The sequence below is a fragment of the Lichenostomus cassidix genome, chromosome 1, assembly GCF_008360975.1.
Source record: "Lichenostomus cassidix isolate B80296 chromosome 1, HeHo_3.0, whole genome shotgun sequence".
NCBI lineage: Eukaryota > Metazoa > Chordata > Aves > Passeriformes > Meliphagidae > Lichenostomus > Lichenostomus cassidix.
Genome location: NC_139479.1, coordinates 34,397,622 through 34,418,802, shown reverse-complemented (window position 1 = coordinate 34,418,802; position 21,181 = coordinate 34,397,622). Strand labels below are relative to the sequence as shown.

The window sequence follows — 21,181 nt, the reverse complement described above, 5'->3', positions numbered from 1 at the left end:
CTCATCTTTTGTCACAAAACCAGAAGAACTTTAATTAAAATATTGAAGCATCCAGTAATATAAGCCATTAATTTAAATGTAAGCCAAACACACAAGTGAATTGTGATAAAATTTCTTGTCAGTAGAAGAATAAAATTAATAGGCACTAGCTAAAACTTCAATGATTTTTCACAAGCAGAAGGAGGAATGTGTATTTTATTCTTGTGGTTCTTAAAGTACTCCAAATGCAGGGATTTGGAAAAACTCTGGCTTTGCTCCATTTAAGTACTTTTCCTATTCCTAATAATCTCTTCACTTCCTTTCAAATGTGTCTTCTGTATTTGTGTACCAGAAAAAAGCAAAAATGAAGTAATATTTTCAACCTATGAAAATGTTAGGGCTTGCTTCAAAATCTTCTCAAGTGAAAAACACACAGAGAACAATGTGCTTGAGATGGCAGTCTAAAGTAATATGTGAAAAAAAAAACACCAAAAACACAGAAAAGCAGCATTGAAAGTGTAATTCTGCCCAAGATACACTGAAAACTGAGTGCACTAAAATGTTTTTCTTAGCCTTCAAAATTTGGCACAGATATTGAAATATGCATAAAAAAGAGCTACTGCAAAAAAGCTGCCAAATTTTATGCTCAAGAATTGCTTGCTTTCATTTGCACAGCCCACTGAATTAATTTGGATAAGTTTGGATAAGTATTTGAAATGAATATTGCATTTGAAAACCATCAAAACACTTTTCAAGCAGACTTTTCCACCAATAGGATGAAGCAAACTGCTACTGCAGCTACCTTGTAGAAGATAAAGTGACGTGTTACTCTACAGCAAGATCCTGCTTTGATTAGTTTCCCTCCTATTACTAATGGTAACTCCTCCTCATCCTCAAAGGATGAGGAATCTACTGACTGGAATAAAGAAATGGAAGTGAAGAGGGTATGCCACAGGAATGGGACAACACTCTTTGGTGCCATCTATTTTAACTCAGTTTGATTGTAAAGGTACCTCACCTGGGTGAACTTGCAGTTTGGACCTAGAAACAACAGTATTTTTTTCATTCCACTGCTCAGTCTGACTGAAACATGTATAGAAACTACAAGGTTAATTCCCAAATTCATATCAGAAAGTCGACAGTAGCTCATAAGGTCATGATGGGCAGCAGCTGATCTGTGGGATGTGACTGTAAAACTACTTCAGTAGGGTGGTGAATAAATTGGTAACTGATAATATTTCCTCTCTCAATGAATGGGAGAAATGATGACTTAGGATATTTAGGATATTTAGCTCTGTAACATAATGGCAGTTGAGTGAGGCAGAAACAAGATCCAAGTTTCAGTGGGTGCTGAGGCAAATAGCAATGTAGCAATTAATATTCCAATGTCTACAAGTGAACTGCTACGTTTTATTCAGGTAAGTAACAGAAACACATAAATTGATAACTTCTCACAAGAAAACAGAAGGTAATTTCAAGCCTTTTCCTTAACATTTTACACCCAGGTGGCAGCAGCCAGTCTTTTTTCCTTCTTCCACAACTCCAGACTGTGGAGCCATAACTAGACAAATAAGTAAATTGGAAAAATCAGTAAATTTGTTACTATTTAGGCACTTGGCCTTGCCCTCTCATTCAGTTATGGTCCTCTCACATCAGAAGGTGAAACAACACATGGCCCTGCAAGACTGTCTACTGCTTAAGGATGTGATGATAGCTGGATGAAGAACATTAAACTGTTAAGTTTGCCCATACTAAGACTTCTACTGCTGTACATATTTTCAGTAGATTCTGGGTAACCAAATCTTCTTCAAAAGCCATGCCTGTCCTTCACACAGATAGGTGTCTTCACACCTGTGTCTTCTTTACCCTGTCTTGCTCAGGGTAAGCACCCTGAGCAAGCAGCTCAAAGCTTTTCATGTCTGGCCAGCTTCCTTCTAAAATGATTAAAATGTCTGTACAAAACAAACCTGAGCTGCTGATGGAGCAGGAAGACAAACTATTTAAAGGATACTTCCCCAGGTAAGCACCAAGCTTTTTATTTTCAGAACTACTACAAAACAGAACAGGTAAACTTTTTTTTGTTAAGTTTATTTTTAGAAAAATTTCAATGTTGATAGAAGGTCTTAATAAGTAATTTTTAGGCTCACAAAAGCTGAAAAAGGATTCAAGAGTCTGGTTAGCTAAAAGCTAGTTTGAGCTCCCCCTGCCATTCTACCCCTAACAAACACAAGTCATTTCTGTTTTCTCTACACTTGGCATTGATATATCTGTTTATTCATGTAGGCAAGCAGTACATTTCTTTTCTTTGTATTTACATAAATCAAATGTTTATATAGAAATCACTTTTGCACTCTCAAACACACTTCAAGGTTTTAGCACTTTTATACTAAAAGCAGACATGGGGCAAAAAGAGACTTACAAATTAATTCCATAACAAAATACTAAAATTTGTGTAAAGCTTTGTTGCAAGCTAAGAAACATGTACAAGAAATTCTTAAATGAATTATCCTTGGCATACATTCATATTTGAATGTACAGATATATTTACAGGTTTAATATCCAAATTCATTAATGACTTCTAAGATGTTCCAGGAAATGTCATCTTCCTGTAGAACTTTGTCAGGTGGCTGAAGCCCATTAGTAAGACACATATGGTAAAAAACTGCATGAAAATTTAAATCAATTAGAATGAAAGCCAACAAAACTGGTCAGACTATTCCTTCCTGACAGAACTAGTTATTGTTCCAGATTTAGTCCTTTAACTGTTATGAGTTGTAGTTTTCCATGTTTCCAGAACCTTGAAACTTTCCCGTCACTTTCAAGAGCCACAGCACAGGTCACAAGTGCTTTCACAGGAGGATGAAATCATAGGTCATCATCCTGAGGGCAATCCTTCACAAGTCCAAAAGCACTTCTCATGTTTGCTATTTCTACTGTTCAGCAGATACCTGTGCAGTGAGGTTGGCTTGTTCTGGTCAGTCTTGCTGTTTGTACTTTGGAACTGTAGTACTGTTTCTGTCCCTTACACGTTTATGACAAGCCTTCGGAACTCAAAATTTTTTTCTGTTAAGCTTTTGGCTATGGAAGTCTGAAGATGTTAATCCCCACTCCCAAGTACTTCATCCACGATTGTTTAGATTATGCCAAACATCAATATCACCAGAAATACCAGGCTCTGATCTGCAAAACAGGCTTTTCCACAACTGACCAGCTCAGTACTTGCTAAGCAGGAAGAGTCAGAAAGGATGAAGGCTCTGTGTGCATTAACTTTGGGTTTTCTCAATCTGTACCAGACAGATGCAACGAAAAAAATCCAAAAACAAAACAGAATTTTTGTCTCCTGAATGCTCAAGAACAAGTATCTCTCCCCTGGCAGCTGGCCCAGGCAGCTACACAGATTGGATCAGCAGCACCCACACCCAGATCCACCATCCATACACAGTGAGCCTTTTGCTTTCAGGTGCCCACAACATACACCAAGCTGGTTGGTTGGTTCGCTCACTGCATACGGGTTATTTAAAAAAAAAAAAAAAAAATTTGTACTGCCTGAAAGCAATACCCAAACATTAATTGCGTATTGTTTTTGGAGAGGTAAGGAAAAGTTAAACACACTGAATGCACTTGAGACACACCCATTTGTCAGAGGAGTCCAGGGAAGAATGTAAAGGCACAACATACGTCTACACTCTTGTCATTAAGGCCATGTACTGGTGTGCAACAATGCTTCACAGGGCTAACCATACAGAAGTACTCAGGTCTAAGTCACAGTCCCAGAGGTGTTTCAAACAAGAACTGTTTTCTCATGAAACTTCACTCTGCTGTTTATGTTATACTTTTTTTTTGTTTCCTTTTCTTTTTTTCAGGCAGAATGCAGGTTCTTTATCCAGTTCCAAAGATCTGTTCTTCATCACTCTTTCTTTAGTTCTCCAGAAGTGTGCGCTGAACTAAAAGGTGAAAAACAATTTAAGGTTAATGCACTAAGTAAGCACACAATGTAAGTTATGTATTACTACATAATAGTTTATGCAGTCAACAAACTTTCTGTACACGTTTGACACAGTGTGATAAATTCAGGTAAGCAGAGGCTTGATTCTGTGAAGCCAAAAGGCTGCATACCAAGGGATATTACATCCCAGATTTCTCACTCAAATAACCACATCCTACTACATCAGGGAAGCTATCTACACTTGCAGTGTAACCCAACACTCAGCTCAGGTTTGCAGTTCTTGCAGATGCAAACAGGTTGTGTAACTCATAGAACAAAACCAGTTATTGAAAGAAAGTTTGTAGGTTAACTACATGTTCAGGAAGTCAAAGATAAGCCTACATAAAATTTTAAAAATGTAGATATATTCTGCAATGCCATTCAACCTGGCTTAGTGCGAGACTGCTTCTAACTGGAAACCATGTAGGTACAGAAGCAGAGCTAACATCTGCTGACTCCCAGAACTTATATCAGGAGCAGCACCATGCTGAGCATGGCTGCTCAGTCTCTTAGCTCAACACATGATCATGCTTGTCTGCAAAATATAATAGAGGTAGAAAATTTGGGATGTAATATGACATCAATACGTAGGTAGGAGTAATCACATATGATAACATCCCAAGTATGACTTTAATGGTTAAAATAAAGTATGCATTATCTGACACATTTGAGTCCTGGTGAATCTTGGCCAAAATTCTAGCATATACGAGCTACAACTCATTTTAACTGCCTTTGGTAGAGGTCTTTGAATGATACTACTTGCTTCACTGACACACAGCTGAATTGAGGATACCTGACTCTCTTCAATCCTTACAGCCAGTCTCAAGATGTTTAGTACTTGAGAGTTTTATATATTTAACAGCTTAAAGAAAAAGTGTCTATAAAGAAGATAATGAACCAGATGGAAATTAATAACAAACTGATGCAATACCTGAGAGAAATAAGGTATATTATATTTTTTTTAATTATAAAAATCCCCCAAATAGTTCTGCAGGTTTCAGGTTAAACTCACAGAAAATTTTTTTTGCAAATAAATACTGTTTTGAGATTTTAGTACTCAGTATTTCAAAAGCATCCAGTGAACTTCAGCATGAGGTTATACTGCTTCTTATTTTGTTGACCAGACACTAGGGCTAGAAGACCAAGTTTTCACCTATACCATTTCTTGCAGTTCTATCCATGGATTCCTGGAGTGAATAATCTTTTCTATCAGCCAAGTCCTAGCCTACACAACCATACATGGAAGGGTGAGTTTGCCAGTGTTTGTTGCTTTAAAAGAGACCTTTCCACATCTCTCACCTTTGTTGAAAGATTAATTATGTGATGATCATTTCATACAAGAATCACTCTATGTTCACAACAGAGAACACTTTAATTACAACATGCTAGTGAGTTCAGTCCTCCTTGCATCCCGTGTAGTTTCATCTCTGTCCAAACATCATTTATTTTTTATATATATTCTTCCACTGTTCTATATCAGTTTTTAATTAGAAAACATTTCAGATTCCAATCAGAAACAACATACACAAACTTCCAACTGCAGTTATGCATCACAGTGAAGGAGCAGGCTTGTGTTTTCACAACTGCCTCTAATAATACTTTTTGCAGAGAAAAATCAGTTTTTCACTTTCTCTAAGCTTCTATATTTCCACAACGTCTCAAGGCAATAAACCAATCTGTTCAACAAAAAAAACTAGAGAAGAGTGGCCATACTGTCAGAACTGAATGCTTGAGTTTGTTGTCATGGTAAAATCACAGAATCATTAATGTTGGAAAAGACCTTTTAGATCATCCATCTTAACTGTTACCCCAGACTGCCAAGTCCACCACTAAACCATGTCCCTATGTGCCATACATCTGTAAAATACCTCCAGGGATGACAACTCCTCTGCTTTCCTGAACAGCCCATTCCAATGCTTAACAACCCTTAACAAACTTAACAACTCTTTCCATGAGGAAATTTTTCCAAATATCCAATCTAAACCTCCTCTGGCACAGTTTGGGGCCTTTTCCTCTTGTCCTATCATTTCTTACCTAGCAGAAGTGACTGACACACATGTGGTTACAGCCTCCTTTCAGGAAGCTGAAAAGATGACCCCTGAGCTTCCTTTTCTCCAGGCTAAGCACCCCCAGCTCCCTCAGCCATTCCTTATAGCACGTGTGCTTCAGACTATTCCCCAGCTCTGTTGCCCTTCTCTGGACTCTCTCCAGCACCTCAATGTCTTTCTTGTAGTGAGGGGCTCAGAACTGAGCACAGCACTCGAGGTCATCAGGGGACAATCACTGCCCTGGTCCTGTTGGCCACATTACTGCTGATGCAGGCCAGGATGTTAGTGGCCTTCTTGGCCACCTGGGTACACTGTTAGCTCGTATTCTGCCAAAATTGTTTTGGCTTTTTTGTTAGGTTTTTTTTTTTTTTTAAGCAAAGCAGCACAATTAATTTTCTCCAGTGTGTTAGATGTCAATAAAGTGCATTTAATAGGATCCCCACCAAAGAGCTGATCTTCCATCTAGATTCTTGTCTTACCAGGTGGCTCAGATTGCGCTCCCCTATGGCTGTCCATGTTCACATTCTCTTCATCTGCTGGGAAAAAACCAGACGTTTAGCATTCAAATTCTCTTATATTTGAGGTTCTTAATAAATAGAGATAATTTGAGAGAATAAACAGCACTGAAGAAAACAGGCTACAGATAGCAGTTGAGTTTCCCGTGTTTTGTCTGCACAAGTTAATTTTAACATGCATGGTGGTATAGATATTACTCAGTTTCCAAACTTCCCAAAGTACAAAACACCAGTGCCTGGCTGAATGGCTGCTCTATCGCTTCACTAAACAGTCAGAAAGACTGAAACAGATGTAACCAAAGGTTCTTACCCCTCCTATCACCCACAGTACTCCCAAAGTTCTCTGATCCAAGTTATATCTTATTTAGGTGGAAAGGAAGCAGATAGCAGGCAATAGATGATTGCAGAAGAATCTTTTGGGAAAGATCATTGGGGTAAGTTGTCATAAAACTAGTCAGTAGGCAGGCATCTTGTGAAGACACAAAGGCAAAACATACAAAATTAGAAATTACAAAGTATTTTTCAGCACAAAAAAGTCTCTAATCCCCAACCTCCACTTGATTTTCCTTAAAATGTATTTTTTCAGTCTCTCCTGCTTATTTTTCAGCAAGAAGTGCTCTTATTTTAAGAAATTTAAAGCTTTAAGTCCTCCTAGGTATGAAACTCTAATTTTTGGGCAAGGAATTCTTCAGTCTTAGATGTCTAATAAGAAAGGTTACTCCCTGTGAACATAAACTCACTGGGCTATTACAACTATCTTATGCATAGGATCAATTTATACTCTACATATCAACACAAAACTGACTCTCTTTAGACAGTAGGAAACAAAACTAACTTAGAGTTCTTACCGCTTTGCTTGAAACAGAGTTTCTTCTTCTGGTAAGCAATGAAACTAGATACTGCTCCAATTACAGTAGCAGCCACAGCACTTACAATTCCAGCTATTGCTCCCTGAGAAGCTGAAAAAACCAGAGAAGTTTGTATACATTTTTCAGAATGAAAGCCATATCAAACATGTATTGTCTCAGAGTAAACTCTGAACACTTACAAAAACCATAAAACTGAAATTACATGAAAATGTAATAACCAACTATGTCTTTGTGCATAATGAAGAGTGAATCCTCTCACTTTATAACCATTGATTTCTTAGCAATGCCAGTTGTTAAGGAACATAAGCATGCCTGTTTTAAGTTCCACCAATTAAAAAAGCTATACTTTCATAGCCATATCTACTTTGTATGCATGTTATCACTGCATCAGCATCTCTGAGACCTTAAAACTTAGGAATCATTTGAAACATAGAAATGTTAAAGGATTATAGAAGCAGAGCTTGAAATTAAGAATTCCAGATTCCACAAAAGTTTTTTAATTGTAACTCACTCCAATCAGTGAGTTGCTGGGATTACCATTCTACAGAACATTAGCAATGCAGAAACCCCCAGAAAACAAGCTTCATTCATCTAGAAACCATCATACACACAAATTCATGCATTTACCCTCCTCTTCTTGGCCATTTTTTGGAGTTGGGCCCTTTCTTTCTGTAAAAAAGAATGAAGAGTTTACATTTTAATATGTCTAAAGAACACTCATATAATAATGAGCATTTCATCAATTAATTATGCAAAATTAAAAACCATCTATTATATCCATACTGTGCTAAACTGGCACTGAAACTTTCTGTTTTCGAAGCATGGCTCAGAGTGGTGCCAACTCCAGCCTTGAGTGCTCAGCACTTCTACAAAATGAGCACAGAACACTTGGGGAATCTTGTTTAATAAGCTTAAGGTACTTTAACTCTGATCTGGAAATAGTAAAATTGCAGCAACACACACAGGGATGACCAGCCCCATCCTAAGGATGGCCATTACTGCAGCTTGGTTCCAATGACCATCTCTGTAATGAGCTGCACCGTAACACTTAGACATAGCAAACGACCAAAAAAAGTTTGGCAGGCTATGGAATGGTTTTATATTGCTCAGAGTAGATATATCCTACATAGAATCATATGATGGTGGAGGGACCTTAGAGATCACTGAGTTTCAAACCCTCTGCCACGGGCAGGGACACCTTCCACTAAACCAGGCTGCTCAGAGCTCCATCCAACCTGGTCTTGAACACTTCCAGGGATGGAGCACCCACAGCTTCTCTGGGCAACCTGTTCCTCACCAACACCATCATCACAGTAAAGAAGAGAAGACTAAGGATCACTTGGAAGTGTAAAGATCAGTTCATCCTGAGGGACAAAGGAAATCTTTGAGAACACAAGGTGGACCCTCTTTTGACCCACTCCTACACTTCCTAACTACAAGAATAAAAAAAGCAACTGAGAGTATGTCCCAGATCTAAAAATAGCGTTTGGGTGACCTTAAGAACTATATTCATAGTGAATTTTGAAGGAAGTGTCACATTCACATTTCAGTTTTAGAAGCCATCTTTCTTAGTGTAACAGTAAAAATTACTCAAAGTTGTTGCTCTAGACCAGTTTTTACCCCTTAAATGCTTGGGTGGTTTTTTTTTTGGCAGAAACATAACACATTACCTTTGAACTCAAAGGTATGCTCTTAAGTTTCAGGTACCAGAAGCAAAGGTGTAACAAATTAGAGCATGTTTAACCAGCTTGTGAGCAAGGTTTTCTTAAAAGCTCAGCTAGCCATAGAAACAAAATGAAGCACAACCGACTCTCTTACCATTGCTGCCACTACCATCACCACCTCCTCTTGGTAAATTGCCATCAAATAGATCTGAATCATCCAATGTGCCTGTAAAAAATGCAAATAACATTACCATGTTTTAAGTTCAGTGAAAAAGACACACCAAGGCACATAACATGGAAATTTTCTCAAGACTATTTAACTGAATTTGCGGTGGTTTTGGGCTCAGCACCAGAGTCACAACATTCGACCTTTTAAAAAGCCCTCACAATATGAAATCCCTTTAGCTCAGCACTATGCAGTTTGACAGCAGCACTCCTGTCTCTGGGCTTCCTGAACAACTGAGAGAAGTCAGTGCCCATGACCAGGTAGTACTGCACAAATCAGGTTAAGCAAGCTCTATAAGCTGCTTAACTGTAATAGCTCAAATCTCACTATCCTTTGAAAGCAAAGAAAGAATGTGGACAAAAAAGGACCATTTCTTTTCAAGGCTGCAACTGTGAATGATTCTTCAGAGTTATGTCTCTAGGTCACAGACTGTCCAAATGTAATTCCCTTCTCTGATTTATTGCAGGACACTGAAGTAGTCCCTCTCCATTTCCACTGAACCCTACCTCATGGAGCCTTCCTGTCTCCTCCTTCCCTCTGCTGCCAAATAAATATTTAGTTATGCAAAGCATATATGTTTCCAGCAGAAAAAATAAAAGTATTGCATTAGGGGTTGTTTTAGTTGGGTGGCAAAAGCACTGTACTGAGGCTTGCAAGACTCAAATTCAAGTATCTGCTGCAAATCAGGCAGGTGAAAGAACAAGAAGTGAGGCTTGCATTCCAGGGCTCTTTACCACCATGTTCATGGATAATGGCATCATCACAGCTGCATCCATCTATATCTGTTTTGTTCTGGGCTAGGCAAAGACAGAGAACCTCTAAAGCAGAACAAGCAGAAAATGACATGTTTTAAATCTATATTTCAAACACAAATAATTATATTTCTTAACTGGGCCTTTAAATAAAAAAAAAGAAGTAACCCTTTATGTTGGAGCTTTACCTTTAATTTAGATCCTTTAAGAATAAAGATCATAGGCAGTTCCTACTTACTTTTTAGCATGACTAGGAGGGATCCAGTTTGTAAAAAAAGAACTCAATCCAATACACGGGTGCTCCACCACAGGCAGACAAGAATGGCATTGCCCCAAGCACACACACACTGTCCCATCCTGTCTCTTCCCCACACCACCCTGTTTTTAAGTGAAAGTGACTCAACAGGTTTGTTATGGAATTTCAAGACTGATGCAAAGCTTATTTGCAAGACAACTTTTCCTCAATCCTCAGTGCTTGATGTATTCCACATCTGACATACATAGCAGAAAATTAACAAGGATCAATTATTAGAAGTGTAACTGAGACAGTAAAACCTAGTCAGGAGTCAGGAGTTTGTGCAAGAAGTCTTACCAGAGCCTTTAGGTTGATCTCGCTTGGGGTTATCTAATCATGGCAGAGAGATTTAGGGAAAAAAAAAAATGTTAAGATATAGTACAGTACAGTAATGTTCAAAGAGACTATGAGAGATTTACAAATACTCTTCAACAGTTCAGAAATTCCTGTTTGATCAGTCTTACCAGTGTCTCTAGGATTTGCAGGAGGATGTGGCTTGGGATCATCTGCAGACAAATAAGAGTTAGAATAAAGTGAGCAAAAATACTTTTGTGAAGAAACCAAAAGCAGAGCATATAATGACTTTGAAAGATGCTCTGACCAAAAAAAATATTTTAAAACTTCCGTATGTCATTTTCCTTTCATTAGCTAATGCTGAATTTCTTTGTAGTCCCTTAGCTAAACACTGTGTTTTAATGCAACCAAGAGTGTTCCTGCTACATTAACCTGCATGTCAGATCCTTGCCATGACAGAACATACACAGAGAAATGCACTAAGTGTTGTGCTGCACTTTAGTTTGCACATCTGATTTCCAAGGCTGAACTTCGTTGAATTTTTCTACCAGGTAGAGATTACTTGGCTGTTTTCTCTTTTAAAATTACCAGATTTTAACCAAAAATAAACCTTGGTACCTGATCTGAAAAACAGACAAGGAACACAGAATAGAACTAGACATATGGTCAGTGATACTTCAATTAGCTGGCCACAAAATAGGAGAATAAGAGATCTTAGAAATTATCTCTGTGCTGTTTTGTCACAGTCTTAAAATAAGAGTATTTTCCTTCAAATTATTTCTAACAGATTCATGTCTCCTTGTGCTAACAAAATTACTTCCTGTAATGGGAGAGTTTACTTTGGATTTAACATTTACTTCCATAGGTAATAGTTTATGGAATTAGTGCCATCTAGTGAAACACGGCAATGAAACAAGTAGTAGTTGGCTAAGAAATTATTGAAATTCACACTGTTTTTGTGATCCAGAACTTTAAATATTAATGTTAACTAACATAACTAGACAGCAATTATTTTTATCTGCAGTTTGCTACCTTAATCAACTCTGTGCCCTTACTATATTTAGGTCATAAAGGATGGATAGAAATTGCACCAGGTAACTGTGAGCAATATCCAGAAAATATGATACTTACCAGGATCAAGAGCATGGCTCAAGTCAAAATCATCTACAAAGAAAGAATGGAAGTTTAAATGTAAAGCAAAAACCGAACTAGTCCTAGACTATTTTTTACACAAAATGCACTTCACAATGTTTTCACCATGAATGTAATGACAAGCTCACTCAACAGTTACTCAGAGAAAAGCCCCACAGAGTTACCAGGCATTACCTGCCAAGCGATTTTTGTCCTTCTGGTGATCATGGGACCTGCCAAGGGCCAGCTCAAGGTGAGCAAGCTCCAAATATTCAGGCTGAAAGTCAGCAGAAGGGATTCTCACAGGGTCATTAAGCTTGTGAAATCACAAAGTATATTCCTGAAAACACTAGTGGAAGATTCCAAAATGAAGAAATTCTTTTGCTATTAGGGAACTGCTTTCTTTTATAGAAAAAAACCACACCCTATGTGCCACTAAATTGAAAAATCCAGGATCTCAAATTAGTATGTACACTACACTTGATTTTACAGTAAAAGGCATTACAAGCCAATTAGATCTCACCTGAATCTGATGGTGTCTTCGGAGTTATAGGAGGCTTCTCTGTACTTTCTGTCAAGTATGGTTAGGGAAAAAAAAAGTTAAATATTATTTAACACACTCTTCAGAAGCTACATGAAGGATAAAGGACAAGTATAATGCATGTCTATACAACAAAATGCACAAGACCAAATCTATATAGCAAAACAATTTTGCCTCAAAGAGAAATCTTTAATTGTTTCGAAGACAAATTTGAGTTCTATGTGGTCAACACCTTGACAAACACATGGCTGAATTGTTCCACTGAGGTTTAAACAAACCATATGTGGCAAAGTTGTCATGCTTGGTCATACAGTGATACTTGGAAATAAAAGAGCCAAAAGAGCAGCCACAATTTTCCTGCTTACCTTCCACAAGTGCATCTCCTAAGGAGAAGTCATCCTGGCCTGTAGAAGATAAAGAAATAGTAAGGACAATGCTTTTTTCTTACTCAAACCCAACATTTAATGAAGTCATAAACACGTCTCTGATCTATCCTGAGGTATGTTTTCTGCTTCCTGAGACAATCTAGAAGAATATTTAGAGTCAGGGTTGAAGACAGACATTCTTCTGTTTTTCCAGATCACTATCCATATGTCTTTCTAGAAAAAAAAACAGGAATCACACTAAAAATTGACTCTATAGAAATGACCCAAAGGGTAAGTACATATATTCCTGCAGTCAGCAATGCACATAATCCTTTATTCTTGCCACTGCTATTGCATGTTTTCTTAGTGCCATCCATAGTACACTCTTTCCCAGCCTTCTTTCTACTGAACAACAAAATAAGCAGGGGAACAGCTCCAATGCACAAGATTCAAGTGTGAAGAAAAGCCTTAGACCACAAAGGCCATTATGAAAGTTATGTGATCAGATAATGGATTTAATATCTTGGTACTGAAAATTAATTTTCATGGGTTTATAAGACTTGTCTTTCCCCTAACAAAGGTTAGCAGCATGAAGGTGGTTAAGATATTGGCACACACAATCTTGAGCAGTCTTTTTAACTTCCTAAAAAACAGCTAAACACAGCTGGCACCACTATGGAGGTCTCCAGGGAGATTAAATTCTATTTTCAGTCCCTAGGAAAAGAACACTGTCCCTTGGTGTATTAAGTTGGTTGCTAGAGCTACTGCTGCTTACCCAGCCAACTGCAAACACACCAACTCAATACATACAGGATACAAACTAATTTTGCAGCATGAATATAGTAGTGTGATCTCAGCAGCAGAGGCTTGTAAGGTAAGTGAAGAGCTAAAACAGCTGCTTGGGGTGTTTCTGATTTTTCATCATCCCTACTTTCACTGAAGCATGGAATAAGAAAAAGGCATGAAAGTATCAGCTATTCAAGAAAAAGACATCCAAATAGACTGCTTCAGCTGCATAGAAGCTGGAAGACTTTTTCTACTTAATGAGTATCAAGCCAGCCAGAGCAAAAGTTATTTCCAGACAGAAACTACTTTAACTCAGAAGATGCCTGCATAAAGCATTGATGTGTCTGGCTTTTCCTCTAAGGCTGTGACTACCAAACAGGCATCAGAACAGGCTACAGCAAGGTCTGAAGAGAGGAATAAAACACAAACACCAAAATCAAACCACAAGCAGAATGCTCCTTTCACTTACATGACAGACCAAGCTAAGTTAAGTCATGAGTCTAATACCAGGAATGATGGATGCTCATATACCTGGTAACATCTTTCATCATAACTGAGGCCAAAATTGAAATCTCTTTTCCTTCTCAGATAACGGCATCAATAATATCTTTTTTAACAAGAAAGAAAAGAGAGTACGATACTTTTTTTTTTTTTTTTTTAGGGAAGCAACTCAAATGGAATAAAAAAGTATGCAGTCTGGCCTCTTGAATTGCTACAGCAGAAACTGAAATTTGAAGTCTAGGAAGTGATTCCCATAGTGTAACAGTTGAATTGAAAACCACCTTGCTCACAGACACATAGGGAGGTAGCCCTGCCCGGTCTGTGACAAGCCCTTTCATGGAAAGGACAATTGATGGCCTTATTGTGGTGCACAAGCAAAGCAGATTTAAAACCTCCTGGATAAAGTAAGGAACTATAGATCTTGAATAGAAAGCAAGAAGATATTTTACTTGGTGTTCCTTCTTTCAGGTGGAGACCACAAGCTCTTTTAGATACTAAGCTCATGAGAAACTACTTCACAGAATGCAAAATAGTTGCAGGTCATTTATCTGAAGTCTACATCATCTTGCAACACAATTATATAAAATTAGCAGGTGCTAAGACACAAATATCATTTACTTCTGAAGTTACTGGTTTGGTTAGACTACGCCAAGAAACCTCCATATCAACAGACAAAAAAAGGCCAAAGAACTCAAGAAATTTTAACAGATATTTCCATAGTTGTTCCTCAAACCTGAATTCTAGTTTGCTTGTTTTCTCAAGTACATACATCTCTCAGGCTACAGTCCTCTGGGAGGTATGCCTAAGACAGGACCTGATCAGAATCTGGTAGTCTAACTCCAAGAGGACAGGCATAGTGATCTGCTGAAGATGCACACTCCTCAAAACACTCTGAGTAGCACCCAGAGGGAGGGACATTCACAAACTGTCACCACCATCTATCTCAAAGTCAAAGGTGTATCACTAAGACAATGAATGCTACACTGGTGTGTATATTTCAAGAGCCCTGTTTCTTTACAGGCAGATGGAAAAACAAGCACATACACTCAACATTATACTTTGGTGCAACTGAAATTTTACCTGGAGCAGAAACGAGGCTATATGAAGAGTTTCCCGCTGCCAGCATAAAACTTAATCCAGCAACTCAGAATGGCTTCAGTTGCAGAGGTTCCCCTCAGGAGGGGAAAACCTTTGTATAGGGGTGTGCTTTCAGTAATGTTGCTGTTTTAAGGAATTTTGCACATGAGCTTCACAGAAAAATAATTTAGGATGGGATTACAAATCACCAAATTTATGTAAAACATGTTTTGACAGAGGAATAAACAAATAAGAGAGTCAATAAAAGACAGAAATCATGCTTAATTGACTGGAATTATTCATTATTCTGAAACCAAAATTCTGCTTTCCACGCATGCAGCAAGATGTCAGGCTCTTCATATACATTACTTTTTTGAGATAAAGTAACAAAAAATGTCAAAACCTAGCTTACAGAACTCATTACAATAATCTGCACTCTGAGGTGCTGGAGATTGGCTTTCCCAGCAAAGAAACATGTTTCCCCATTGCTCATGAAAAAGCTTCCTATGTCTTTAAAGCAGCTACTTTTATAAAAATACTCACTCCACTTTTGGTATGTGTGGGTGCAACTAAAGTAGAAGTTCAGTGATTTAGCCTGAAAGGAGAAAAGCTCAGTAATGATTCAGCTGGTTCCAGGAAAGAAGTAATCAGAAAACAAGAGATAAAGCTACAGAACTACAATAAAGGTACCATCAGGGTCCAAGAAGTAAGAGTCAGCAAGAATATGCTGCACTCCCTACAGATTTAAGAAAGACGCAGAGCAACTAAGCTTATGAGCATTTTCTTAGTCTAAACAAAAATATTTACAAACAAAGCAGATATTAAATTGCTTATAAAGTACAATGCAGCAGGTATTTCTAGCTCCTAGGGCCATAAGCAGATTCAAGAATATTTCAGAAGTGTCTACACTATTTTCCTTTCATGTCTGTAGCTCAAATACCTGAATCTCAAGGGACAGATCTTCAGCAGGCTGTCTCTAGTAACCAACATGGTTTGTATTAGCTGGGAGGAAAACAGTGGGTAAAACAAAAGAGCAAACATAGGTTTTGAATAGCTGAAGAGCTAGAGGGTATTCAAGAGATCCAAGTAAGCATGCAAATAAGAGTGCAAAGACATTTTGCAAAGACCTATCACTGCTCTCTTCCTGCTGCAGTATTAGATTAGTCATATTTACATTCCACTGCAGAAAGCAACAGGAGCTTCGGAATGGAGCCTCCATTAGTCATGTGAAAGGTGACACACCAAGAAAGGAGGCTTGTGATGAATCACCACAAACGTAACTTTCTGACTTGAGCACCAGACTGCTTCAACCTTGTTTTCCTAAAAATGCCAGTGCTCTCCTGCTTCCTTCCCTCCTTCTCTCCCTCCCTCCACACCACAGGGTGCCCACAGAGCCTCCATGATGCAACTGGTCTTCCAGTTGTAGGCCTATGAACCAGGTGGCAGTGGTCAATCTTGTCTCTGTCCCACAGCTGGACATTACCTGCTACTCCATCAGTGGCTGACTAGCTTACAAGCAGAGAATATCTCCAGTTGGTAGGGACCCCTAAGGATCACCAAGTCCAACACCCTGCTCCTCACAGGACTAACTATAAATAAACCATATGAATAAGTGCCTCATTCAGACACTCCTTGAGCTGTCAGGGTTGGTTCCATGCCAAATTCCTTCCTGTCTGTTTTAGTGACTGACCACCCTCTCAGAGAAGAACTCTCTCCTTATGTCCAATCTGCACTTCCCCTGATGCAGCTTTATTCCATTTCCTTGTGTCTTTTTAGAGGTAATCAGAGAGAGGCGAACAGGACCTGGCCCCCTGCTGCCCTCCTTGAAGAAGCTGTAGGCTGTTGTGTGGTCACCCCTCAGCCCCTGGACACACTCTAATAGTTTGATCTCTTTATTGCATTGAGGCACCTAAAAATGCACACAAGGCATAGAGCAAAATAGAGTGAGACAATCACCTCCCTCAAGCAGCCACCAGTGCTGTTCTTGATGCACTCCAGAGCACAACTGGCCCTTCTGGCTGTCAGACTGTTGACTCATGTTCAACTTGCCATCAACCCAACCCCCCAGACCTCCTTCTGCAGGTTGCTTTCCAGCTTCTTGTCCTCCAGTTTGTACAGAGAACCAGGATTATTCCATCCCAGGCACAGGACCTGGCACTCGCTCTTAAGTTTGTTATGGTCTTTGACTGCCCAACTTGTGTCTGCTCTGCTCCTTACCCCTTATTTTCATGACCTATGCAAAAGTCTTGAGCTCAAAGAGGCCTTTCATCTCTGTACAGTTTACACAAGCTCTGGCAGCCCTCTTGCAGGATGAGGACATTGGTAGCCACAAAGGCATAAACTCAGGCAATGAGGCAAAAGGCAGCTTCTCCAACTTCCAGAATGAAGACTGGATAACTGGATTTTATACTCCTGTGTCTTGTGCTCCTTCTTCTCAGGGGACTGAAAACACGAGTAGAAATATTCAAATCCTAACCATAACAGAACCTGTAGAAAACACAGAAAGGCCAACACACTGGAACTTGCTCAAGAAACACTTTAAATAAGAGAACATAGACATCACATCCCTTCCAATTGTTTTTTGAGCTTACCAGCACTTGATTTCAATCCAGGTTTTGCCCCACCAGCATTAATTATCTACAATAAAAGACTTCTACTGCTCAGCTCACATTCAGACAGTTATTTTCTTGAATGTCCTATGCAGGCAAAACCAAGAGGGGTAGTTTACTTATAAAAAATCTGGGAGAAGGATGCCTTGGTTCTCATCTTAAAATAAGAACTGTATATCTAAGGTTTTAAATGGAGAACCTGGAACATGGAAAGTACACACAGGTAGGCAGCTAGTGGAAGTACTTAAAACTGTGCTCTTTCCTCTCAGCCAGTGCAGAGGTTTGCAGCTGAGATCTCTGCATCAGGCAATGCTGATAGGATGTTTACTCCCACTGCTAAGCAGCAGTTCATAATTAGCCCTGCCCAAAGTCTCTTGAAATTAAATCTCATTATTTGTTTCAAACCCTGTACCCACCTATCGATGCTGCTTTTCAAGTTTGGTTTCTCTGTAGAGCAAGAGAAAATAAAGAACTTGGCATAAAATCCTGTTCAGCAAATGAAAACCCTTCCTACCTAAAATAAATATGCCCCAATCACAAATAACAACTGTATATCATCCAAAAAAAACAAAGATAATTTTTTACATCTGGGGGAGTATCTGCTTTCCACACATCTGGAGCATTCACTAACGTAACCAAAGGGAATAAAGTCAGCTAGATCTCTGCTGTAACCAATAAAAAGATTTATTTCTTCTTCAAAGAGATGCATAAGACTAGCTTAATAATGATCATATTTATTTTTTGTACAGTGATCTAAAAGCTGCTTCCCTGAAAAGTTACTTTATTTGCACCTATCTTGAAAACACAGTACATAAAATGTTAGGCAACCATGCAGCCTAATCTTTTCTGGATCTGACTGCTAGAAAAGAGTTTTTAGACTTGTTTGTGATTTATTTTAATATTTGAATTACTCTTTCCTCTGTTCAAAAATGGAAATTTAGTATTTTTTAAAAGCCTATAAGGCCATATTTTGACTCCAAACTATTTACTTAAGTCACTAGCAGTGTGAGGGGTTTTAACAAAACATGGTAAAATAAGGCATTTGAAGAAGAAAAAAATCTTGTATTTTGAAGCATAGTTCAGAGAATTTTGCTTGCTTAAAAGTTTCCCATGGACTGGGCAACTTTTGTTGCCACCTTAAGCTATAGAAAGTAGGAAAATACAATGGAGCTCTTATGAACTATAAGCAGAGTTTTCCAGGGGAGGATTTGACATAGGAATAAGAGGACAGAATTAATAGCTCTGAATCAGCAGAAAGTACACAGAAGAACCAAGTCAATTGCAAAGCTAGAGAATTAACACGATGGCAACAGTCCTGACAAACTCTGAGCTGCTTATACAGAAAGAAGAAGGAGTAAAAGAGATCTATGCAAAACTAAGAACTCCTGTGAGTCCCTTTAATCAGCTGGTTAGAATAAAAGCAAATATTTGACATGTTAATCACAACCCAGTCAGGGATGAGTTGTCTACTGCAGTCTGGTTGTTTTCTTACAGTTTGTAATTTTGCACACATATAATGGATGTGGCCACTTTCCCTCCGAACTACAGCTGGGATGTTAGGTGATAGCACTCAGTGGCAAAGCAACATCAAATGGAAAAGCCAAAGACCCCAGACCTTCTCCTTAAGATTAAAAGAGCTTCCAAGACACTGTCACTAACAGCAGCTTGGAAAGAGCTGAAGTATATTCCATGTCTTGAAAAAACTTGTTTCTTGAAGAGGGTACCACCTCCACATGCTCAAAATAAATAAAACCCAGCTGACCACAGTCCTGGGCAACCTGCAGTGGCTGATCCTGCTGAAGCAGGGGGTGGGACTGAAAGGGCCCCAGAGATGCTCCCCAGTTTCAGCAGCCTGTGATTCTGTGACATGGGCTAATCCTAGCCACTGGCCTATACTCCTTGTGCTACAAAATTAATAGAACAAGTCAAGTAAGTCACTCTGTCCATCTGCAATTCTTTTTACAAATGAACACTGAAAGACATTGCTCTGTCTCCTGAAGTTTGTATGCAGAAAGTTAAGCTACACTAACAAAAGCTGTTAGAAGAACATCTGGGTGATGAAAGCACGGTACTTTCACCAAGAAATGACAAGTTTTGGGGGCAGTGGGATAGGAAGCAGAAAGAGAGGAAAAGCGTTTTGCAAATATAACAACTGTGCTGAATCCATATGGCAAGAAATTAAAAGTTATTGGATGTATTTATTTGATTTTTGTTCATTTTTTCTTATCTGTAATTTCAGGAGGACCTGACCACAATTCAAGACTGCAAGTGTCCTATACTATGTTTATTGCTATTTCACCCAGGTACTTGGCCTTACCAAGCATAAACGCATTACTAAAGTTAGAGAGCATTTTAATTAATACTAAGTTACATTTTGTGTCAATTCAGGGACCAAGGCAAAGTACAACTGGCAGACAGAAGCACAGGCTTGTCTGCATCCATGTGCAGCACATCCTTGACAAAGGCCACAGATGTTTGATTAAATTGCCTTGCCTTACTTATTTAAAGATTTATTCCTTGCACCTGCACACTGAAATTTTCACCCTTATAGGTAACTGGTCTTGAGTTCGTGGCACCTTCCTCCTAGCAACCCTAAACCACACTGACATCACTCTGCACACTAAACATGAAGTTACTTGATGTTATGAAGGCCAGCCCCAGGGCCACTGCTGCCACTGCCTTATGTTGCATCAACAGAGCACCTGCTGAAGCCAGCCCTGTCCATCACCCGTGGAGCAGGCAAGGAGTACCCCTGCCCCTCTTCCCAGCTCTCAGTGTAATAACTGCTCCTCTAGGAAGGCTCACAATGGGCCAAGACTCCTCTGATCCCCACCACTGCCTCTGTGTCAGGGGGTTGGATCAGGAGCTCTGAAGCAGCCTTAGGAAAACCTGTTCTCAAATCTCACCAAGATTAAGCAGGCACTGCGCACCTGCTTTGCATTCAGACACTTTTGAAGCTCTCCCTTGGCATAAGAAATGTCAGTAGAACATTTTTTTTTATAAGCATAAGATACCAAAATTCTTTAATTACATGTTGCTCACAGTCTACAACTTCAAAGTTTAAGCTGCTCAACAGACAGGTTTAAGCTTTCACAAAGCTGACAAGCCTTGCAGCTACAACTTATATAGCCTAAATTTCCATAACCAGGTGCATTCTAACCACAAGGCTCGCATTTACTGTTACATAAGCTCCATTCCCTAACTATTATATCAATCAGTTTTGTAGCATAAAAGTATATTAACTTTGTTAACGTATATTAGTTCACATTTTACATTACAATGGAGTGTGGTAGTTTACTGGACACTTTTGGTATTGATCATGCTTAACTAAAAGAAATGGAAGGACAGCTCAGCCCTATAAATAGTAACTTTATCTCTTAGAAGCTTAGCGATAATAAAATATATGCCTGAGCAACCAACATAATGTCAGCATCTTAACTACTCTAACACCTCTTTAAAACCCCCCCAGTATTGGCTACCCTCACAGATAATTAACTGAAGTGAATCTGATTCCAAGAATGTCTGGATTAGTGGAAAAGCAGCA

The 21,181-nt window shown here is 38.9% G+C and overlaps 1 protein-coding gene across 2 annotated transcripts in view; it reads right to left on the bottom strand.

Moving 5' to 3' along the window:
• Window positions 1-2,231: 2,231 nt before the first annotated feature.
• CD99 (CD99 molecule (Xg blood group)) overlaps window positions 2,232-21,181 on the bottom strand; it is a 30,770-nt gene continuing 11,820 nt past the window's right edge. The window contains exons 2-11 of one of the 2 annotated variants that reach the window (XM_085056403.1): window positions 12,665-12,703; window positions 12,282-12,329; window positions 11,759-11,791; window positions 10,798-10,839; window positions 10,631-10,663; window positions 9,215-9,286; window positions 8,024-8,065; window positions 7,376-7,486; window positions 6,492-6,548; window positions 2,232-3,923 (exon numbers count right to left, since the gene is read on the bottom strand). In XM_085056403.1, coding sequence (XP_084912529.1) covers window positions 3,898-3,923; window positions 6,492-6,548; window positions 7,376-7,486; window positions 8,024-8,065; window positions 9,215-9,286; window positions 10,631-10,663; window positions 10,798-10,839; window positions 11,759-11,791; window positions 12,282-12,329; window positions 12,665-12,703 — 503 coding nt within the window. In that variant the 3' untranslated portion in view covers window positions 2,232-3,897. The remainder of the gene's footprint in view (window positions 3,924-6,491; window positions 6,549-7,375; window positions 7,487-8,023; window positions 8,066-9,214; window positions 9,287-10,630; window positions 10,664-10,797; window positions 10,840-11,758; window positions 11,792-12,281; window positions 12,330-12,664; window positions 12,704-21,181) is intronic. The other variant, XM_085056412.1, reaches the window with a different exon arrangement.